Here is a 24,299-nt window from a genome sequence, read left to right on the forward strand (position 1 = left end):
CCCCCCCCCCCCCCCCCCCCCGTGTAGCGGAAGTGGCGGGGCCGCCCCAGTTCCGCCTCGGCGTTGTTCGCGCTGGACAAAATGGCGAAGATCGCCAAGACCCACGAAGGTAAAAAAAAAACAAACAAAAAACCGAAAACACAGCCGCAGCGGCGGCCCCCGCCGCTGCGCGCTTGGCCGTCGCCTTTCCGTGGCGTTTCTCCCCTCGGCTGGGTAGCGTCAGGCCCGTTCCCCGGGCGGGGGCCGGATGGTCTCGCCCTGCGGCGGGCGGGCAGGGCCTGTTTGTAATGGCGTCTCCGCTCGTGTCACCGCCATGGCCGGGCCGCCGCCTTGCGCTCGGGGCTGAGCGGGGGGGCTGCGGGGGCGCGAATCTCAGTGGAGGGGGTGGATGGGGGGCAGCTGTGGCCGTGCACGCGTGGGGGGGGCCGGGGGGCGCTGCTGTGCCTCCGCGGGGGTGGTGGTGGTGGGGGTGGTGTCGGTGAGCTCCGGTTTTGCTGAGGGGGCCGCCGGCCCACGGGCTCCCTTCCGCCTGCCGCCATGAAGCCGAGGCTGAGCAGCGCTTCCACAGAAGGTCGCCCGTGGGCGGCTCCTCGCCTCCGCCCCCGATCGCTGCGCCCCCGGCCCCCTCCTGGCGCGCAGTAAACATCGCGCGGTACGTCTCCCCGGATTCCCATCAAAAATGTCAATAATACGCGTTTATTCTCTCGGCTGAGCTCTTCGGCCCGGGCCCGCAGCGAACGGGAGACCGGCGAGGGAGGGCGAAGGGGTGTTGACGGCTGAGAGCCGGCGTGGCCCGGGCTGTTACGTCGCGTCGACATGGTGCTTGCTGAGAAAAATGCCCCGAAGGAGGGGAAAAAGCAGCGTGAGGTCTCAAGCATTTCAGATGCCGTTTTAGCACGGAGGCTTCCTGCCGGCTGGGTGTTTACGTAGCAAAACTGGTCTCTGAGCGGTTTAAGGAATGAGGGCTTCCATAGGCTCGATGTTGTTCTCGGAGGTGCTGTGCGGGTGTGTTCGCTGCTGCTTCCAGCTCTTCACAGCATGAATTAAAGCTTTTTTCGACAATGTCTGTGGCTTACCCTGCTCTTAAATATCTTCAGTCAAGGAAGAATAATTTTTAGAATCGTACTGCTTCAGCGTTTTTGCTTTTCGTTTTTTTTTTTTTTTACTCGTGTTTCTGCGTATGATAGGTGATCTGTGTTTTATGTTAATCTACATCCGTAATTTGCTAATCAAAAGCTACCCCTGGACAGTGGTTGTACGCTGTGAGGGAAGCAGGCCGCCCAGGTATTCAGCACCTTTGGGGGCGGTAAGTTTTGCACTGAATAAACTTTTCAAATGGAGAAGCATCATCTCCCGTGGAAGTGAGGTTAATGTAGTCTTTAACACTGCAGACCTAATTTAAATTTATGGTGAAGAAAAGCTTAAACTATTTTCTCACTTTTTAAAATATTTTATTTGACTTTTTAGTATTCTAGAACATTTTTATAGGATTACAGAAATTGTCTTGTATTCTGTTTATGTGCTGTGACGTGCATAAGGCTTGTGTGAGATACTAGCCAAGTGAGTATTATTGATCATAGTTCTCTGCCTCTCATATTACCTAAAGAGCTTTTAATAATAACATAGGAGAATTGTTAGGGTTTTTTTTAACTTAAATTGCTTACCTATTAAAGCAAATGGTGGTCAATTGAATTTAATGAAAACATTGACACACTTCCAGTTGCATGTGTTTTGATTAGTGCTGTATCAGAACAGGTTTTGAGGGAGGGGGTGTAGGTAGTTAAATAAAAAATTATGTATAACTGGGTATTCTCATTTAATGCTGCCCTTCTCAACATGGAGGTATTAGCTGAACAGCTTGATTATTTTTCTTCTGAGTTCTATCCTATTTTACTTTTCTCAGTTCCTGACTGATTTTCCAAATTGAGTGGTTTGTTACTAAATTGTCTTAGATTTTTCACATCTTTGTACTGTTGTTAAATACTTGTTCATTGTGTTCAAGACACAACTTGAAAGAGGTCTCAAAACAGAGATTGTTCCAGTTATGTAGCTTAAGGGGAGATGCTTTGTTTTAGGCTGAAAAGCAAAGTTTTAAATGGCAGCTTGCAAAGCCTCAATAAATGCGTGAGTTTTGAATGCTGTTGAAGGTAGTTTTTAATTTGCATAATTTTTTTTCTTGCTCAGAAAAGAACAAAGAGATCTCTAAACATAATAGACAGACCTAACACATATGAGAGTGTTAAAGTAGCTAGAAATAAAGCTTCACAGGGCAAGCTACAGGTGCAAAAATATAATAAAGCATAAAAACATAGAAACTGTTTATTCTGTGAAATACTCCTGTACTGAAGTAGTGTCAGGGTCTGAGTCTTCTTTCTTTTTTTGATGCTGAATAATGTCTTACACTCCAAACATTGCAAGAAGAAGTGCACATATGGTAATGGAGTATATATTTTGACAAGGGTTTTCATGATCTGGCTATGAGCTAGATTTTCAGTGACTTCGAATTCAGATATGTTGACTTCATTAATATTAAACATTTGTGGTATGTTTAAAATCAAGTCTGCATGTTAAAGTTACTTTTTTAAATATCAAAATATATTAAATAGAGTAAGATTCAGAAAAAATAATTATCAGTAAGATAGCATCCCCTGCTTTTTTTTTAATCCCACTGCCTTTACTGTTTCTCTGTCTTTGACTGAAGTTTCTGTTTATGTCCAATTAACTAAATCATCAAACAAGTACTTTGCATTACCAATGTATTTTTAAGCTTTGTGGTTACTCTTTCTTAATTTGATATGTATTTAAATGCTTTGTTAAATAGTGTGTGAGCTTTTTCAGTGAAGTGCCAGTTAGATCTAGGAAAGTAAACACATCTTTAATGCCAGAATATGTGATGCTTTCTAAACCGTGGCTGCAGACCTTTTTTTTTAGACCTTCTGGTTAAAGGGGTTTTGTGGCATGTCAAATGGGTGTTCTCTTCAGAGTGCTTCATTTAAACCAGCACTTAGAGACTGCACAGCATTATTTGAAAATTACGGTGGCCGTAAGTGGAGGATTGTTAACCCTATAGACTCTATGCATGCTTTCTTTAATTGTGTAGGTAACCCAGCAGGTTTTGCTGTAAGAAAATGAGAATGCTCCTTAGTCTGCAAACAGTTGTAGTCATTGTAATTTAGAGGAGAAGGCCAATAATAAATGTGATCTGTACCCTCTCCAGAAAATATAGCTGTTTTAAAAATAAAATAGTGAACGAGGCCTTAGTATGTAAAGTGTTGGTAAGAACTGTTAATAGGAAAATATTTTTGTATTAACATTACCCCAATGGATGCACAATCAGGACTTAATATGCTACTAAAAAGGCAGTGTGTTTTTAGTAACTGCTCTTTAGAAATAAGGAACAATGTTGTTGTATTCTAAAAGCACTCTGTGCTAGTAGCATTGTCCTTGATTGCAACAGAAGGTTTGGGTATTCCCTTTCACCCCAGTGCTGCATTGCACCAGGACGCAAAAGGAACCAGGAACTTGATCTGCTCTTTGGAAGAAACAGAAATAACTAAAAAATCTGTGAGAAAAGTATTTGAGTTGTATCAGTTCCATAACCATGCCATAGGACGACTTCACAAAAATGGACTACCTCAGAATGACACTGGTAAACAGGATACATGTGGTATGCCTCTGAAGGTGATCAGAGACCTCTGGGGGTAAGCCAGGGAACTCTAGTTCAGCAGTAGCTTCTTTCTGCTGCTCCTCCAGAAAGTGACATATTGTGGATCAACATGTGTCAGGTTCTGGACTCGCTGGAATTCCCTGTGCTGCGCAGGACACTGTGGGCAGCTGGATACACCTGGGGGCAGGATTCAGCAGGTGTGTGAGGCTTTTGTCAGGTTTCAGCTTCTCATGAGTTTGAGGGAGATACCGTGAGTTTCTGTAATGCAGAGGTGACTGTCCAAGTTACCCTCTTCTAGATATCTGCAAAAGTTTGATGGAAGCACTTAATTGGCTGGAGCAAGATTCTCCTTATCAGTTACTACAATACATGTTCTGTGCATGGAACTCTTGGTGAGTTTAGAAACCTACTGCTGCTGTTTCTTTTTTCCCCCCACTAGACTATTGCAGGAATTGCAGATTTGCTTTCAGGTTTACTGTGCAGGTTTAAAGGAAAGTCAGTGTTTCTAACTGCCAGTCCTGCAGGCTGTACCTGAACTCTTAATCCTGCTATTCTCACTCATATCTGTATAGCAAAGATTTGTCAGGTACAACTACATGATCAGGTACCTCTCTAGAAAACACGCCTCTGTACAGGAGCCATAATTTGGCTTAAAGTGTGCTGTGTTCTGTGGTGTTTGGTTTTTTTTTTTTTATTAGTGGCAGTTTGTGATAAGAAAAGGACCCAGCCTCGGCTTTTGGCCCTGTAAGCTTAGAGACTTATAGTTTAAATTTTTAAACTAAGCAATACTGACCTGCAGTCTTTCAAACAAAAAATAATCACCAAAACATGCCCCCTCACTTCCCTGTTTATGTCTCAGGTCCAACAATTTGTATTAGCAATAATCCTACCTTTAAAAAAGTATTTTACACTTAATTTTTGCCAGGTTTGTTAGCAGATATTGTAGTATAGTGTCTTTTGCAGGATTTCTCAGTGGTAAAACCTTGTGAAATTTGTCATGAAAAAGAGAAATTAGCAACAACAGTAAAAACTAGTCAGTAGTCAAGATTTAAGGTTATTTGTGAATAAAATTTCCTGTAGCTTTTGTAAATTGGCCAATTTCCCTCAAGTTAATGTAGTGGGCAATACCACTTCACATGGGAGAGGGTGAAGAGTTGTTGAGGTTGGAAGGGACTTCTGAGACCATATAGTCCAACCTTCCTCAAGCATGATCTTTGGCATTCCTTCAGCTGTGAAATCCAACTCTTGGCTATTTTTTTGTCCATGCAAACAATTGTTTTATCTACTGAAATTCACATTGTATAGAAAATTGTCTTTACATATCTATTGACTCAAATAAAATTCACATGGAAACAGTAGTAATTATTATGGAGTTAGCTGTGCCTTAATATACCTACATCACAATTACATATGTTGAAGACAATTTGATTACTGTAACTTATTTTCTTGTTGCATTACAACAGGTAGGAGGAAAGCATGGTTTAATTTGGTTCCTTGTTTTCTGGGTTAAAAAGTTATTGTTTTTTTCTGAAAGTACCAAATTTCTAAGGTCAAAGATGACCACCAGAGGTGATTAGTCAGACCGTGATACATTAAACAAATGACAAAGCTCCCATTTGTCCTGTTTGAAGGGTAAACTTTTTGTTATCCAGAAGAATACTAGACTCTTCAAAGATGGTGGTGCAGGCAGGAATAGTAATGAATAAATAACATTTGAGCTGCCAGAGTGAAAAGAAACTGGCTGTAACGGGCTTACGGGCTTGCTTCCCCCCCTTTTTTTCCACATACCTCGGTATCCGGCAACATATTGTGTTTTATTTGTTCAAAGATAATACAGCTTTGCAATATGTTAGATAAATACAATACGGTGTTGTTCTATTGAATGTTCTCAGATTTGGCAACTTGTGCAGTAGCGCTTCTGGACAGATTTGTTTAAATTAGAAAAATTTCTTTGTTAATTGGTGATAACATTTTGAAAGGTTTTTTTAATGACACGGATACATTCATTGAGAAAGTGTTGTGTTAGTGTGGTGTTAAGAGATATTACTGCAGTGTAAATTATCTTCACTGATATCTCTGGAAGATGAGATATATTAATAGTGGATTTGAATAGTTAGCTTTAGGCTGTACAGTTGCAGTAGTCTGTGCTGGATAATATTACAACTTAAGGAAAAGCTGCTTATAAACATAATGATTTTATAGTTTTATGTGTCATATTTCTTTATTTCTGTAGAGATAATCTTTGAAATTGAGTGAAAAACTCAGTTGCTGTACATAATAACAAGTGTTACTTTCTGTGTGTATGTGCAAAAAGACTTGATTTTTTTTGTGTGTGTGTGTCTTTACCCTAGATATTGAAGCACAAATTCGAGAAATTCAAGGAAAAAAGCCTGCTCTTGATGAAGCACAAGGAGTAGGCCTTGATTCCACAGGATATTATGATCAAGAAATTTATGGTGGCAGTGACAGCAGGTTTGCTGGGTACGTCACTTCTATTGCAGCAACTGAATTGGAAGATGTAAGTGATTTTATGTATTTTTTGTTGTTGTTTAGGGCATGCATTCTAAGTATTTTGGAATTAATGTTGAGTAATTTTTAAATGCAGTTGCTGAAGTAAAAGCAGTTATTGTCATTCAAGCCATACTGGACCAAATATATCTTATCCACAAAGCTCCTAAGTCTGGCTTGTACTTCATAAATTGTGCTTTGAAAGCCATGTAGGCCCAAGCAGAAGGCAAAAAGTTGTGGCCTGGTACTTAATCAGTGTTAGCCTTGACTGGAATAATTGACTTTGTTCTGTTGTTGCTGCCAAGATGAAAGACGATGGTTTAAAAAAAAAAAAAAAGAATTCTAATAAAACTTGGGCCAACAAACCTAAGTGACTATTTTAAGATTCTATTTCTACTTCATTTCAAATTTCAGAGCAATTTTTGGGAATTGGCTTTTTAACTGTATTATATTCTCCTTATGTATCCTGCTCATAAGATTACTTTATGTTAATCTCTAATGTTAAACATTTAACTATATTTGCAGTTGCAGGAGCAGTCAGAGACTATAGTTCTGACCATAAATACGTAGGCTACTACATATTACACTGAGTGAATTGTGTTTTTAAGAGGAAGGAAGATTGTTATGTTCAGTTCAGTACTAGCTGATGTTTTAGTGATGTACTATGTGTCATTTGTAGACTTCAAAGAATTCCTTAATTGAAAATTTCCATTACAGGGTCCATTACAGGTACAGGTACGAAATCAGTTCGTACTTTCAAGAGCAGTTTTTCTTCTGGTTTGCTATAGATTATTGTGGAGAAACTGCCTACTAATGCAAGGAAATAGATAGCAAAAGCATGTTACACATTCTGAGTACTTGTTATTGCCATTGTGATTGAGCAGGTGTAACTGAATTAACATAACATATATATGAATTTTTCACTGCTTTGGAAACTTTTTTTATAGGGCTGTTTACCAAAGTTTTGTTCTATGTCTAGCTGGCTTTTAAGAAAAAATGGTTTGATTTTCTGTACACTAATTTTTACGTGCCAACTATGGAACTATATCAGTAGTGCTAATACGAAATACAGACTTTTTGTATGACTAGTGTAAACAGCTTGATTAAATGTAGGATATTGCAGAATACTTGAGTCTTGTAGAGAAAAAGTTACCTTTTTAGTCATATGGGTAGATTTATCTGATTCAGCAGTTTGGGAGTAATAAAACAAACTATATGAAAAAGCTTGCTAAGATTTGGAATTCACTATTCTAGTTGTCCATTTTAATCTTCTCTGACCACAGTACTTTATCTGAATATAATAGCAACATGACAAATTTGTCACGTCTTTTTACTGACAGGATGATGATGACTACCCTTCTACAAGTTTGCTTGGCCAGAAGAAGCCAGGGTACCACGCTCCAGTGGCATTGCTTAATGACATACCACAGTCTACTGAACAGGTACATCTTAATTGAAGGCGAAACAAAATAGTCGTAGGTATTAGGGGAAAGAAGTGTTACAAGCCTTGTCTTCTGGAAGTACAAGATGTATGTAAAGAGCTATGGTATTTTAATTTTGCTCTAAGCTTGTTACTGCTTCAGTTTAGAATTCCACAGGGTGCTAAAAATTGGCACTTCTGCATGTAAAGGCAACGTGGGCATGTATGCTAAACTATTAAAAACATTTTTTTCATAAGTCAGATACTTCAAAAATGAAAATAACTGGAAAACCTAATGTCCTTTATACTTCTACTTTTGTAAAGAAAATGTAATCACTTAGGTTTTCTGTTCCTGCAGTATTTTTCTGTGAAACTTAAAAGCTTATGAAGTAGCATGAATTCTCCCTGCAAAAAGGAGAAAGATTGACATCATGAAATGCTTTGGTAACAAGTGAATACAGTTATTAAAATAGAAAATTTTTGTCAGAAGTTATTTCATTAAAAAATGTGTTTAAAAAGAAAAAATCTAGTTACAGGAGTGAATTTTATATTAGCATAGAGTGTTGACATTTGTCCACAGTTGAGATTAAAAATAAAGTAGTGCTTTTTAGTAATACTGAAAATGAATACAGGCTTATGGTCACCAGATACTCTTTGTATTGTTCTTCGTACATATGTGACTAACACACTCTTTTTGGTTTTCAGTATGATCCTTTTGCAGAACACCGCCCTCAAAAGATTGCAGATCGGGAAGATGAATACAAAAAGCACAGGCGGATGATGATAATTTCCCCTGAGCGTCTTGATCCTTTTGCAGATGGTAATTTATTTTGACTTTTCTATACCCTTTATGAAGTTTGTTGTCTTTAATTGTCTTTAGCCCTTTGATTTCTGTTGGCATGCTTACAAACTTAGTTTTGTTTTAAAACATCCCCTTTTCATAGAGATTTGGTTGAAAACCTAGATGCCATATTCTTCATCTTTATAATACAAGTTTTCTTTCCAGGTAGAAGGACGAGAAAAAAATGAGCCATTGCCATAGAAACACAAAGGGTTAAAGGTTTCTCTTTTCATTTTGTTTTGGGTTGTGCATTATACTTTGAACGACTTGTGTATTGAGTGCTCAGATTCTTTCAGTACCTTGAAAGTTTTCATTCCAAGTCATAGATTTACAGGGTTACTGCTTTTGAAATGCTAGTTCTCAAAATAGAGCACCTAATTCTTACCATCCTATGTAAACTTAGGTGGTATAGCTAAAAGAGACAAAAGCATATATGAGACTTTGATACTATTAATAGTTCAAGTCTGTTTTGATAATTTTAGAATGCAAGTCAGGAAAAGGGGTACTAGTGGGTCTGACAGAAACTTTCTTCAGGTGAGTGAGTTTCACGTGTGGCAATGAGGTGCCTGTTGGCTTAAAATTATTAGCTATTTTGCAGGTTTTACAAATGAAAATTTCAGCCTGCATGAATTAGTAGGGATATTAATTATTTTACTTGCTTAATTGTAATTGATATAAACATGTATTGTCAGAATTCACAGGCCCATACTAACTGTCCTTAATTTCTTTCCTACAGCAGTACTGCTATATGCCAGTCCTGTCTGCATTCTTAAGGGTGCAGTTCAACACATCCTGTGTAGATTATGGTGAAAAAGTATTCCAAAGGAAAGTCCTATCAAAGCTAGTGTCAGAATGACACAGCCAATTGGGCAATGATCTTCAGCATAGAAATGTTTAAGAAGTTTATTTTTTTCCCTAAATTATAATGCTATACCACTTGTATAGCAAATCTGCACATTTTTCTTAAAGAAAAGTGTTTTTCTTGACAAGTCTTATTTTTATAAAGTTGGGCTTCTTGTAAAGTATTTAAAAGTTAAATTAACGCAAGATACACAGCATAAACCAACATATGGTATACAAAACCCATTACCTGTGAGTATTGTTGTGGTGGTATGTGTACTGTATTGCATTCAGCTCCCAATCACAATCGTACCTTGAGGAGAGAAGAGGGGGAAAGTGTCATCAAACAGGTTTTTGGGGTTTTTTGTTTCTTTTTTCTTTTTTTTTTTTTTTAATTTAATGAAGCCCTTTTACAATATGACACTAGAAGATCTGGGAAACATGTCCAGATTTGTCAAACTTATAAATGGGTGTTTGTGATGAAACATTTTAAACGTTGCTTAGGTATGCAATAGTTATTTGTAGTCAGATAACAACTAGGATTTAACAGCTTACACAAGGTAATGTTTTGAATATAAATATCTTTCCAAAGTGTTACTAATGGTAAAGAGATAATTTTCTAGGCTTCTATTCTGCTGCTTGAAGTCAGAACTGCTGATGGAGACAAAGGCACGAAAGTGTACGTATTCCGGATTAGCAACCCAGGAACCCATCACTTCTGAAGACTCTTAACTCTGTTGCCATTTTATCATTTATATCGGCTTTAAAATATTTGTTTGAAACTGCAGTAGTTATGTTTGTGTTCAAACAGGTTAAATTGATCAGCAAACTGAATAAACGTAAGATACATGTAATTTAAAAAATTTTCAATCAAAAAGTAAAATTAAATGATCATGGAATAATATAATAGTAGAACAGGACAATAGAAAAAGTCAATAGTTTCTGCTTATCCTATACTCATTGTGCCCCATTCCTGTTGCTGTTCTCTTCCGCAGGAGGGAAGACACCAGATCCTAAAATGAATGCCAGAACGTACATGGATGTTATGCGTGAACAGCATTTAACAAAAGAAGAGGTATGTGGAGGGGAGGATTTTTCCACTTGAACTTAGTTTCATTTTACACACTTTGAAAGCATTTTGAGAAAGTAGAAATGGAAATTCTGTTGACTTTTTGTCTTGACTTAAAAATCCTTTTCTTTTGAATATCCTGTGCTTCACATGGTTGAAAGTCACTAGAATTTAAAGATTAAAGTTTTGAAAGAACACTTGTTCTGTATAATACCTAAACAATGGAGGGAGAAATAGTCTCAATATATTTTAATCTGCTTTTTTTTTTAATAGCACTTGGGCTTTTCGGTGTTTATTTTGTTTCAGAGGATGACAGACAAAAACTAACAGTCACTGAGGGGTATTCAGTTTCAGAGATGTTTGTGATCTCTGTGTAAAGAGAATCCAGGGAGCTTTAAAAAAGCTTTTGTTGAAGCACTTGAAATGGATATTGCAGTACTAAGAACTGGTGCAAGGTTGACATTTGGTTTTAAATATTAAAAAAAAAAAAAGGAAAAAAAGTAAAAGTACATGCTTTATTCATGGCTATTAAAAATTCATTTTAATAGGTAGGAAGATATTGGTAATAAACTTCTGGAGCAAGATCTCGTAGTTCAGTGACTTCTGTAGATTTACATTGATTTTCTCTACTTGACTTACCTTACTTGAGGAATTAGTTCATAATTTTGATGATCTTACTGTTTATGGATCCATTGATAAGTGAAAACCAGTCTGGGTTTGTGTCCTGTTTTAACAATATCATCTCAGAATTTTAAATATGAATTTTGGGACTTTTTTATGTTGTGGGAAATGACTGACATGGACTCATGTTATAACTCATTCACTTTTAATTTACTGTAGCAGAACTTGTTTGTAACAGACGTGTAATGATTTTAAGGCATACATAGAGGTGACAGAAACTGAAAACACCTGAAATTTCCCATGCGTTTGCATTTGTTGTAATAATGGCTTTTATAAAAAATCAGTTTAAAAACAGCCTCTCCATACACATAGCTGCTCTGTCAGTATAGAAGAATTTGAAAAGTGAATGAACTTGAAATTAAACGAGTAGCTAATTGCATGTTATTTGAGCAAAACCTTAAGAAATAGCATAAAAAGATACAACACAGCTGAAAAAACTCTCTTAAAGGTATAATCTTAAGAGGCCTTCTTAAAAAATTTGTTTATGTTTGTCTTTTTGTGCCCTTGAATAGAGGGAAATTAGGCAACAACTAGCTGAAAAAGCTAAAGCTGGAGAGCTTAAAGTCGTCAATGGAGCTGCATCTCAGCCACCTTCAAAACGCAAACGGCGTTGGGATCAGACAGCTGATCAGACTCCTGGTGCTACACCTAAAAAATTATCCAGTTGGGATCAAGCAGAGGTAATAATCTTAGTGTTCATCAGCTTATCTACAGAAGACATTATTAATGCTAATTCTCTTGAATTTGAGAACTTTCTTACTCTGGTTTTAGCTGGGATAGAGTTAATTTTCTTCACTTTAGCTGGTATAGTACTGTGCTTTGAAATCAGCATGGAAAAAAAAAACCTGTTGAGATAACACACAGATGTTTAGGCTGTTGCTGGGTAGCGCTTATACTAGTCAAGGACATGTCTAGCCTCCCATGCTCTGCTGGGTGCACAAGAAGCTGGGAGGGGAGGGGGCACAGCTAAGAGAGCGGATTCAAACTGACCAAAGGGATATTCCATATCATGTAACGTCATGCCCAGTATGTTACCTGGGAGGGGCTGGCCAGGGGAGGTGGGAGCAATCGCGGCTCGGGGACGGGCAGCGTCGGTCAGCGGGTGGTGAGCGGTTGTATCGTTTGTGTTTCCATGGTTTTTTTTTCCCTGTTCTCCCTTTCCCTTCCTTTTCCCTTTTATTATATTAACATTATTGTCATTATTATCATAATCATTTATCATTATCATTTTATTGTAATCATTAAACTATGCTTATCTCAACCCACAAGTTCTTTTGCTCGTCCGATTCTCTTCCCCATCCCACGGGGTGGGGGGGGTGAGCAAGCGGCTGCGTGGTGTTCAGTTGCCAGCTGAGGCTGAACCACGACAACTAAAAAAGAGGAACTAGCAGTCTTTTACTGTATAGTATGAGAGACATTAATACTTTTGGTTTTGTCTTGTATAGACTCCTGGACATACACCATCTCTGCGATGGGATGAAACTCCAGGCCGCGCAAAGGGTAGTGAAACTCCTGGTGCCACCCCAGGCTCAAAAATATGGGATCCAACTCCCAGTCATACACCAGCAGGAGCTGCAACACCTGGACGGGACACGCCTGGTCACGCAACACCAGGCCATGGAGGTGCCACTTCTAGTGCACGTAAAAATCGATGGGATGAAACACCTAAAACAGAAAGAGGTATTTATGGCAAACTGGGAAGCTAATAATAAGTTTTGAATGGTTAACTGTGTAAGATTTTTTCACCTTAAGTAAGCAGTAGATTCAGAAGTCAGCCCAGAAGTAATTATGTTCTGACATCTAGTGGTTGATGTGCTGTTTTTGTCTGAGCTTGTAGTTTTGAGTTCTGCCTGTTAGCTCAACACACATCTATGAAAGCACCTCAGCTCAAAAATTGAACCAAGTTTTGTGGTATATCTAGTGACTGCTGCAGGTTGGGATTTTAATGTGTAAAAGATGTAATAAAGGAGCTCACGTTGAATTGCTTTTTGTGATACGTTTGTGTGTGTTGTTTTTGAACTGTTTAATTTTTTTGAAGAGGTTAGCATTAAAACAAGTCTTGGAAGCATTTTCTCACCTGCCTAATTTGAACTAGGCTCATGTGTCAGAGAAAAGTGAAGCACCATTGTTCCTTAATGCTTTTATCAAGGGAGTACGTGAAGTACTTTGTCCAATTTCTAGAATGTCTGATTTCGTCTGTATTTTTTAGAATTTTATCTATTTATGCTAAGATTCAGCAAGATGATTACATGCTTTTTTCATAAAGTTCTCTGTTGGATGTTTTTAGTGTAATGCCTGTGTTTTTTCAATATTCACCAAAATAGTCTTTACTTTTTGTCCAGTGTATTTGTTTATTTGATACTTGTTGATTTGTGTAGACATGAAGGTGAAATTCTGAAGATGGCTTTGGATATTGATACTAGAGTTGGAGTATATACTGTTCAGCTTTCTGCAAAAATGGCTTTGTTTTTCCTTAGATACTCCGGGACATGGCAGCGGATGGGCTGAGACGCCTCGTACAGATAGAGGTGGTGACTCCATTGGTGAGACACCAACCCCAGGAGCAAGTAAAAGAAAGTCACGATGGGATGAAACACCTGCTAGCCAGATGGGTGGCAGCACTCCTGTTCTGACACCTGGCAAAACACCCATTGGTACACCAGCTATGAACATGGCAACTCCTACACCAGGTAAGCCCAGTCCTTTCTCTAAGGCTTCACTTTCTTTTGTCAAAATAAAGCATTTACCTTTATATTGTATTTTGAAATAGGCTTCTGCGTAACATGTTCTCGTGTTCGTATGAAAGCAGTCAGTATTTGGTTAATTTACCATTTTTAATGCCCACAGCAACTCAGTTTTGGAGGGGGATCAAGACTAAGGTTATATGTTTGTTCCTGTTCAATTTAGTTGGTAAAAAATTGATAAAAGGCTCAGTAAAAGTTTGATATCTTACTGGCTACAGATATCAAGTGCTATGAAACCTTTGGCTCAAGAGAGCACTTAAAGGTTAAATAATCAAGTCATCTCCTTCTGCATACAGAAGATTTTTAAAGTCCTTTTTAATTTTTTTTTTTTAAATTTTATTTTAATACAGGTCATATCATGAGCATGACTCCTGAACAGCTGCAGGCTTGGCGTTGGGAAAGGGAAATTGATGAGAGAAACAGACCACTTTCTGATGAAGAATTGGATGCTATGTTTCCAGAAGGATATAAGGTAATTTTTCTGGATTAAAATACAGCACACCATCCATGATGGTGTTTTTTTGTCTGCTGGGGATTATTTTTCTTTTTAAACCAAGTTGTCCCGGAAGTAGAATGTTTCACATGAAGTATTGACTGCTTATTGTAGATGTTTGTTTGATTCAGTTAATGATTTATTGTAAATCCATTAGAAAGGGAGAATTAAAGGTGATCTCAAGGCCAGTTGTTATTCTGCTTCTCCATGTTTGGGAATGCCTGTCAAGGCCAGAAATGAGCTTTGAATGGACTCATATGAAGTCCAGATGTAGAAAAACATAGAAGAGAGTCACAAATTCTAAGTTAGGAAGTACGCTGTGTTGATACAGATATTGAAGTGCTTCTTTAATCCTTTTTAAAGAGACTTCAAAGTTTATTATCCAAGCTCTCAGCAGAAGAAGGGAGCTTTCTTCTGAAACATTGTCAGTACAGGATAAGCACTAATATAAACTGTCATGGTGAATTTGTATTGCTGTGAATGTGGGATCTAATGTATGCCATAATGCTCGCACAATATTCAAACAAATAAAATGGAAGATGTAAGTTTAGTAATGTTTTGTATTTGATGCCTTCCTCTCTTTGTATCTGCTGTGATAAGATAAATTTTGTTCTTTCTTCTGTAGGTTCTTCCCCCACCAGCTGGTTATGTACCTATTCGCACTCCAGCTCGTAAGCTTACAGCAACTCCGACACCTTTGGGTGGTATGACTGGATTCCACATGCAGACAGAAGACCGGACTATGAAGAGTGTTAATGACCAGCCATCTGGCAATCTTCCATTCCTAAAACCAGATGATATCCAATACTTCGACAAACTGCTGGTAAATGAGATTTCACTTATGCTGATTAAAGTTTCCTGATCTCTTTTGAATATACAGCAATGCTTATTTATTTGTCTGGAATTACTTGTAGGTTGATGTTGATGAGTCAACTCTGAGTCCTGAAGAACAGAAGGAGAGGAAAATAATGAAATTACTTCTGAAAATAAAGAACGGCACACCTCCCATGAGAAAGGTATGATGAATTGTCAGATGCATGTATGTAGTTTCATTTTTCAAAATTCTGCATTTGTTTTCAGGTTTAGTTTCAGTTGTCCAAGGGATTCTCTTTAAGATAATCTACTAAACTTTGACATCTGTTAGCGCTTTCTCCCTCTTCTATATCTGTGTGGCTTTTTGTTTGTCATTCAATGTAATTTAATATTGCTGCTCTTTGTACAGTAATGTCAACCGCTAAATAGTATGATTTTTTGGTAACAATTACGAGAAACTAGATTTACAGTGTTTCTTGCTTACAGGGCTTTGTAATTTCCTGGATTTTGCTTATTACGCTTAAATTAGCAGTGTAGCTCTTATTTAAGTTTCAGTGTTAGACTTGATGCAATATGTTAGCAGTCTTTTCTGCACAGTTTTCCTCTAAATTGACCATAGCCCCAAGCTGCCTAGATGCAAGTAAGTGCTGTATAAGTTGTTTTTTCAGATAGAGCCATTCTTAATATTAGACCACGAGCATTCTTTTCTTGGGTTGAACATCTGGGAGCTAACATCAGGGTGTTTCTCTTCACGCATTTGTTTTTAAACAGATCAGCATAAAATTGTTGGAAGTAGAGTTTTGCTGTGGTAAGAGCAAGTATTTTGAAGCCTGTGGTTACAGTGAAATATAATTTAATTTGGTTAATATCTACCTGGTTTTTAATTGTTGAGTTTTGTTTCCTTAGTTTAACTGACAGGCTGTTTGGTTTTGTTTAGGCTGCATTGCGACAAATTACCGATAAAGCTCGGGAGTTTGGAGCAGGGCCGTTGTTTAATCAGATCCTGCCTCTGCTGATGTCACCAACGCTTGAAGATCAGGAACGTCACTTGCTTGTGAAAGTCATTGACAGAATTCTTTACAAACTGGATGACTTGGTCCGACCGTATGTACACAAGGTCTGCTGCAGTTTACTATTTCATCTTTGATTTGATTTTTCTTATCATTGCTGGGAGAAGTGTGTATTTTATTTGTCTATCAGAAGAGGATGTTACCATGCTTTTTTTTTTTAACAGAATCGCTTTCATATTTCTTCTTAAGGCAAACTTGAAGTTCTTCTAGTATGATTGAAGTGTGGGTTTCATAGTATTAAGGCATGATGTAAAAATATATGCACACTTTGGGGTGGGAAGGGGAAGTTATCTGATCTAGGTAGTATCTCCAGGCCAGGTCCTTCAGAGACACAGGGCTGTAAAAAGAGCGTAATAGATGTAAATTTTTTCCAGTCATCATAAAGCTTTAAGCTTGGATCCATGGAATCATCTCTGCTTCATGGAATCTGGCAGGGCCAGAAATACTACTAAAAGTATTAATGAAAGGAAATACTAATTTGTTCATCTTTTTCAGATCCTTGTGGTCATTGAACCACTGCTGATTGATGAAGACTACTACGCTAGAGTGGAAGGCAGAGAAATAATTTCAAACTTGGCTAAGGTAAAGTTCCATCCTTTGTTAAGGCACTGAGCTAGCTTGCATATAGCCGCATGTTTATAGGCGAGGCAGAAGAATTAACTCCACTGTTCCTAAGTCCAATTGGTGTGTTTTGTATGTTTTCTCTTCAGGCTGCTGGTTTGGCAACAATGATCTCCACAATGCGACCTGATATTGATAACATGGATGAGTATGTCCGAAATACAACAGCTCGAGCCTTTGCTGTCGTGGCCTCTGCTTTGGGCATTCCTTCTCTGCTACCCTTCTTGAAAGCTGTCTGTAAAAGCAAAAAATCCTGGCAGGCTAGGCATACTGGCATCAAGATTGTACAGCAGATTGCTATTCTTATGGGTTGTGCTATCTTGCCTCATCTCAGGAGCTTGGTTGAAATTATTGAACATGGTAAGTTCTGTTTTCCCAGGCACAGGTTTTTGTTTGTGGTGGTTTTTTTTTTTTAATTTACTTTATGTTTGGAAAGTTTTTCATACCCCGGTAAGGCACAGTGACATAGTTAGGTCCTTGTTTTGTGTATTCTTTTGGCACTGAGAAACAGTTCAGCTGACTCTGAAATAGTGGTTCTGGAATAGTGGTTCACCACTCTGGAACAGTGGTTCAGTTTTCCTGAAAATAAGCTAACCCCTTTTATACTGCCCCTCTATTTTTGCTATTTTGAACTTAAGTCACAAGAAGTGCAATAAGTGGTACTAAACCCTGTTCTTTTGCAGGTCTGGTGGATGAGCAGCAGAAAGTTCGTACCATCAGTGCTTTGGCTATTGCTGCTTTGGCTGAGGCAGCTACTCCCTATGGTATTGAGTCATTTGATTCTGTTCTGAAGCCTTTATGGAAGGGTATACGTCAACACAGAGGAAAGGTATATCTAAAATACTTCCTTTAGTTTGAACTGAAATGGATTAATATCTTCTGTAACTCATTAGAGACATATTTCTGCATTTAAATAGGGTTTGGCTGCCTTCTTGAAGGCTATTGGTTACCTGATTCCACTCATGGATGCTGAGTATGCAAACTATTATACCAGAGAAGTCATGCTAATCCTTATCAGAGAGTTCCAGTCTCCTGATGAAGAAATGAAAAAAATTGTGTTGAAGGTATGTCAGAATGATTGTTTAGCATTAACATCGAACATGTATGTTTTCCCTTTTCTTAACAAAAAAAAAAAACCCACAACACAAACCACAAAAAACAACCGAACAAAAACAACCAACCAAAACCCCAAACGCTACACAGAATTAAAATTGTTGGATTTTTATTTCCTGTCAGGTGGTAAAGCAGTGTTGTGGTACAGATGGTGTTGAAGCAAACTACATTAAAACAGAAATCTTGCCACCTTTTTTCAAACACTTCTGGCAGCACAGAATGGCATTGGACAGAAGAAATTACAGACAGGTATGTTGGTTTTTTTAGTTGGAAAATTATTTAGAGTAGAACAAATTTCACATTAGAATGTTCATTCAGGTTAGATGCTTAATTTTCTCTTGTATGTCCTGAAATTGAATTTTCTTCAGACTAGTAATTTAGAAAGTGCACAGCTAGAAGATTCACAGGTTCTTGGGAGGCTATCAAGGCATGTTATATCTGTGAATATGAGTCTGCATCAGTTGCCAGGTGGGGTAGTTAACCCCATTTGTGTTATTTAAAACGTTGGATGATTTCTAAAGGTAAAAACAGTTGTTCGTAGTGGACGTAACATGCATGATGCTGTTTCTCCTCTTCAGACTAGGGAAATCTATTTTCAGGATGTAGAAAGTAGATTTTTAACAATGTTTTCTTACTTAACACTTGTATATTTCAGCTGGTTGATACAACTGTGGAGCTGGCAAATAAAGTTGGAGCTGCAGAAATTATTTCTAGAATTGTGGATGATCTGAAAGATGAGGCTGAGCAGTACAGAAAAATGGTGATGGAGACAATTGAGAAGATAATGGGAAATCTAGGGGCAGCAGACATTGATCATAAACTGGAAGAACAACTTATTGATGGTATCTTGTACGCCTTTCAGGAACAGACCACAGAGGTATGGCAAGAGTGATGCAGTATTTGGTTCGCTTTGGTTGTAAGCTAACTCACTGTTAGTTATACAGAAATGTATGCGTCTGGGTTAGATTTTTAGAATCCTTTTTTAGATGTCAGTGCTCTAATCAATGAAATCAAGAAACAAGCTCTTGAATGTTAGCATGTTAACAGCAATTTTAGATGATGCCGAGTTTAATTAAAATGTAATGTTGCTGTTGGTCTGACTTTCCTTTGTTGTTTTTACAGGATTCTGTGATGCTGAATGGTTTTGGCACAGTGGTTAATGCTCTAGGCAAGAGAGTTAAACCCTACTTGCCACAAATCTGTGGTACAGTTTTGTGGCGTTTGAACAACAAATCAGCTAAAGTTAGGCAGCAGGCTGCTGACCTGATCTCTCGTACTGCAGTTGTCATGAAAACTTGCCAAGAGGTATTGTATTGACTTCTCCTACCAAATTTGCTGTAGTATGTCATAGTAATGAGAAGGAGGGAAAAAAATTAACTTCTAAATCTTTTTACTTGGTTGTAGGAAAAACTGATGGGACACTTGGGTGTTGTCTTGTATGAGTACCTGGGTGAAGAATATCCTGAAGTACTGGGCAGCATACTCGGAGCACTTAAGGCTATTGTGAACGTTATAGGTATGTTTGTGTATTGACTACATGTCTGTTCAAGAGCAAAATGAAAAGGCATTATAAAACTAAATATGACTCTCTGAATTCAATAGGTATGCACAAGATGACGCCCCCGATCAAAGATCTGCTGCCACGGCTTACACCTATTTTGAAGAACAGACACGAGAAAGTACAGGAAAATTGTATTGATCTTGTTGGGCGCATTGCAGACCGGTAAGCTGGCTAATGATAAAATATTTTACCCTCTGTATGGGCAATTATTGTAGCAAAAGCTGAAATTGAGTATCAGGTTTGGCAGCTGGGTATTTATTGTTACATCTCTCGATATTCTGAAGTTGCTCATAAAGCTTAAGATGAGATATTTAGCACATGGTCTGAACGTATTGTAACTATATTATTTTGCAAACACTTTGTAAGAAGTATGTTGTCCATTTATGCAAACTTAGAATACACGCAATATAATAAATTTTGAGTATACTGTTAACCAGTCAAGGTCTAATGTTAACAGATACCTAATTAAGGAAGTTGCTTAAGCAGTGTCCCTCTGATAGCCAATGAATAGGTGCTGCAATTTATGTTGTTTTACTTAAAAACTTTTTAACATCACTGAAGAGGTAACTCACTTTTTTCTCTTTCAGAGGTGCAGAATATGTTTCTGCAAGAGAATGGATGAGGATCTGCTTTGAACTGCTTGAATTACTTAAAGCTCACAAGAAAGCTATCCGAAGAGCCACAGTGAACACTTTTGGTTACATTGCAAAAGCTATTGGGTAAGTTGGTTTAATGTTTATCCACTTCTGCACACAGTTACCTAACATAGTGATGATTGTGAGTCTTCTAGTGGGAAATACTCAAACTTCTCTACATTTAACATGTTAAATGTGTAGACTTGTCTTTACTCATTTTGTGGAAGGAGAATACAGTCACCTGTTTTTCATTAACATAGGGTGCTGCACTTCTGAACTAAATTTGTAGACTAGCAAGGTTAGAGTCTAATTTGGTAGTAAGAGCTGTTTGTGTCATTAATTTCTGATACTGTAATATGCATTCAGACCCTTTCTATTCTTTAATGAACTCTTTTCTTATTTTTCCCCAAATCAATACTTCTATTTATCTGCAAAGTATTTTCTGCCACTAAGGTGATACTGCAAGTCAGCAAATTGTAGAATGAAGCACAATTCCCATCTTTACACATATTCTTAAATAAGTGACCGATTACTGACTTAATGCAGATACAGCAAGCAACTAAGGAGCACCCTAATTGTGCTTATCTGTACAGGACATTGCCTATTTCTGTCAATGTATGGTTTTATACAAGTTTGTAATTACCTGTGGGATCAGAGTAATAGGGGGGAGGCTACTGCTATCTTCCAGAGTTTACAAGAGACAGAACAGAAGTCAAGAAAAAAGATACAGAGAAAGCAAAAAATGTTGGTTATGAAAATAAGATTGTGCAGTTGCTTAAACTGTTTTTACAGTTTCATGGTTTATATTGTTTCCCGGTTATCTAAACTTTTCTTAAGGGCTAAGCCATGTTTTTCTGCCACGTGCTGCTTTGAAGGTCAACTAATTTTATCCAAATCCTCACTGAATCTATTGACATGGATGTGCATGTTGTCTGTTCCAGACCTCACGATGTACTGGCTACACTGCTGAATAACTTGAAAGTACAAGAAAGGCAGAACAGAGTATGTACTACTGTCGCAATTGCTATTGTAGCTGAAACATGCTCACCTTTCACAGTGCTGCCTGCACTCATGAATGAATACAGAGTTCCAGAACTGAATGTCCAGAATGGTGTGTTAAAATCTCTTTCTTTCCTGTTTGAATACATTGGAGAGATGGGAAAAGATTACATTTATGCTGTTACACCATTGCTTGAAGATGCTTTAATGGACAGGTGAGTGCACTTCTTTCTATCTATGGTACAGCTAGCTGTAGTCATATATTTTTAAGTACACAGCTGGGTCTTAACAATAGCAAATATGTGTATTTTCCTTGTTTGCTAAAGATGTTAAGTGACCAGTGTAGTTTAGAAGCCATTGTCTGCAAATAATTCAGATTATATACTCCCTTTTTAATAATATTCTTGAAGTTTAAAATGATACAGACATCTAAAGAGACTCAAGATTACTTATATTAAAACTGGTTTTGATAATTTCTACTGTTAGTACTTTTGCTGTGGAATTAAGAGTGCAGTAATTTGTCAGAAAACTCTGTCTTTTGTTAATTTACTGATTTTTTTTTTTGTTATTCTGTCTCTTGCTGTCAGTAAATATGGGTTAAAAGTATATTAGTGCTTTCAAAAAAAAAGTGTTATTGAAAAGAAATACTATGCTTGCCCAATCATGTTGCTCCTAAGTATGATTTATTAACAGACCATTGCTCTCTTTGCAGGGATCTTGTACACAGACAAACAGCCAGTGCCGTGGTACAACATATGTCTCTTGGTGTTTATGGGTTTGGCTGTGAAGATTCTCTTAACCATTTGTTGAATTACGTATGGCCTAATGTGTTTGAAACCTCTCCTCATGTCATTCAGGCAGTTATGGGGGCTCTGGAGGGCCTCAGAGTTGCTATCGGTCCCTGCAGAATGTTGCAGTATTGTTTACAGGTATGTCCTCGTGTATGCTGGGATAGCAGAGACAGCAGTTATCAGACAGGGCTTCTTTCCAGGGAACAGAAGTCGTCAACTGAAGATGATTTCTGACAAAGGAAAAGCATATGGCTTTTTGTCTCTTTAAAGTATTCTTTAAACATGGCATTCTGTACCAAGGACTTCAATAACTGAAATATGCAATAAACAGATTTTGTTGTACTAAGATAGCTGACTACACTGAGGAACTTGTGTAGAATTAGCAGGTAAATTAGAATATAAATTGGCTAAAATAGCCTGGCACTCTGACTTCTAAAATGGAAGCCGTTCACGAATTTTGAGGACACTAACTAATGCCGGGGGAATAAATTAGTAGTGCAAGGGGTTATGAGAAAAACGAACAAGTGAGATAAACAAACAAGAGGGTAGGCGTAGTATTACATCAACATCATATGTTGTTAGCCAGGAAAAACAGTAAGCATTTGAAACTGTGTAAGAGTGAAGCACTAGAAAAGAGTCCTTTGATGAGAATTTATACTATGACATCAACACTAGTCAGTTCAGCTTCTGTAAATGTGTATGTGGGTAGTAAAATCTGAAGGCTCCTTTTCTGTGTGATTGTATGTAACAGTTCTTGCTGTGTTGGCTCTACTAAACTCCCATGGCAGGTGAGAAGCAAGGATGAATGTAATGCAGATCAATGTAGAGAAAATGTGACAGCATTTTAGTATTTGCAGATACAGAATTTCACTGTTCAAGTTTTCTTTTATGTGGGGGGCCTCAGCATAAAGATGCTCACATCAGTAGGAAGGAGTCTTTTGCACAGTGGTTTGTTTTTTTTTTTTGAAAATACTACTTGTATATTCTCACTGTATGGAACTGTTTTTTCTAGAGCTTTCACATTCTGCTCATTTTTATAGGTTTAATAATAGGAATACATGAGATACCATCTAGTACACTCTGCACAAATTGCAATTAGCAGAGCCAAAGATAATGCTCAGTTCCAAACAAATATACTGCAGCAGGTTTTAATTTTTATTGTAAAAGAAGAATATGAAACTAGAAATACATTTAGTGGAATTTCTCTCTGCAGAAAAAAGATAAGAAAATCTGTCTTTATATACTTTGTTACTACTTGCTACTTTAGGTAGTCAAAAAAATTGGGAAGGACACAGTTAGTATACCAGCTTTGTTACTATAGTTGCCTTTTTTTTTTTTTTAACGCTTATTGTGCCAAATGATGAAATTCAACAGCAGACATTTAGACCTTAAGCTTTTAATAGATTTTGTTCTGTTCTGTTTTCTAGGGTTTGTTTCACCCTGCCAGGAAAGTCAGAGATGTTTATTGGAAGATTTATAATTCAATCTACATCGGATCACAGGATGCTCTGATAGCACATTATCCAAGAATCTATAATGATGAAAAGAACACCTATATTCGTTACGAACTTGATTACATCTTATAATCTTCTTGTTCAGTTGTTTGTTTAATGCACAGCTGTTCTTCAGTTAAATGCTTCAGATTTGATGATGTAAAATTTTAAAATATTGGAGATCAGTATAGAGCTGGTCAGAGGCAGAGCTAGGAATCCAGTAGCATGATTTTTTAAAATATGTCCTTGTTTTTTGATGTTACACAGTTAAAGCCAGTAGTGACCAAGAAAACAGTGATTACTATGTACTGGAGGGATTTCATTTTGGATTCATCTTTATGAAGATTTAGATTTCATTCCTTGTGTTTAAAGGGGAAGTTTATTTGAGAAATAAACATTTGTGTATAAAAACTAATTTGTGTGTGTTTTTTGGACAAAAGGGCTTGTAAAATGAGTCCCTTTGGATTAAGTATTTGTTCTGTAATAAATAGGTGGCATAAAGCATTTTAACCCTTTTGTCATCCCCTAGCTTTTGAATAAATAACAAAAACGTACAAATTGTAGTTAATGTGTGTATCTTTGTCATGCAATTAATGTAGCTGAAGTCTGGCTGATCGTTGTAGTAGTGGCAGTTCATGGAAAACGTAGCGTTTAATTACTTGTTGTTATTGCTTCATCTGCAGTGTCCAGGTTGTGGGGATGTTAAATTTTCAGAAGTTAAGCAGTTTATTGTAAACGGTGTGTGTAAAATCAGTTGTGAAATTTATAGATATTGATCATGTTGAGCATGTCTTTTAGCATGTTTGGCTGTATAAAAAGCCAAATTACTTTCCTAGCTCTTTAAAGGAATTATAGCATGGCTTATAAATGTTATGTCCCCAGCACCTGAGATGAGGCAATTTCTAAGTGTGTGTGTGTCATAGGAAATGCTTCAGCTTGA

The 24,299-nt window shown here is 37.6% G+C and overlaps 1 protein-coding gene across 3 annotated transcripts; it reads left to right on the forward strand.

Annotated features, from left to right (window-relative positions):
• Positions 1-23,770, forward strand: SF3B1 (splicing factor 3b subunit 1). 3 transcript variants are annotated; one of them, XM_064451952.1, is made up of 25 exons: positions 3-109; positions 6,019-6,185; positions 7,516-7,617; positions 8,301-8,415; positions 10,272-10,351; positions 11,539-11,706; positions 12,472-12,706; positions 13,504-13,716; positions 14,121-14,242; positions 14,889-15,086; positions 15,178-15,279; positions 16,014-16,193; positions 16,642-16,728; positions 16,857-17,127; positions 17,451-17,596; positions 17,685-17,831; positions 18,004-18,129; positions 18,536-18,757; positions 19,003-19,185; positions 19,285-19,396; positions 19,483-19,603; positions 20,029-20,160; positions 21,018-21,290; positions 21,788-22,004; positions 23,294-23,770. In XM_064451952.1, the coding sequence occupies exons 1-25, from the start codon at positions 82-84 to the stop codon at positions 23,450-23,452; spliced, it is 3,906 nt and encodes a 1,301-aa protein (XP_064308022.1). In that variant the 5' UTR covers positions 3-81; the 3' UTR covers positions 23,453-23,770. The 3 variants fall into 3 exon arrangements, 2 of the variants coding, with proteins under 2 accessions (XP_064308022.1, XP_064308023.1); XM_064451953.1 differs by lacking the exons at positions 3-109; positions 6,019-6,185; positions 7,516-7,617; positions 8,301-8,415 and adding an exon at positions 8,640-9,955; XR_010373041.1 differs by lacking the exons at positions 12,472-12,706; positions 13,504-13,716; positions 14,121-14,242; ... (14 more) ...; positions 21,788-22,004; positions 23,294-23,770 and adding an exon at positions 9,900-9,955 and having other exon boundaries at positions 1-109; positions 11,539-11,601.
• The last annotated feature ends 529 nt before the right edge of the window (positions 23,771-24,299 follow it).

The sequence above is a fragment of the Phalacrocorax carbo genome, chromosome 5 (assembly GCF_963921805.1).
Source record: "Phalacrocorax carbo chromosome 5, bPhaCar2.1, whole genome shotgun sequence".
NCBI lineage: Eukaryota > Metazoa > Chordata > Aves > Suliformes > Phalacrocoracidae > Phalacrocorax > Phalacrocorax carbo.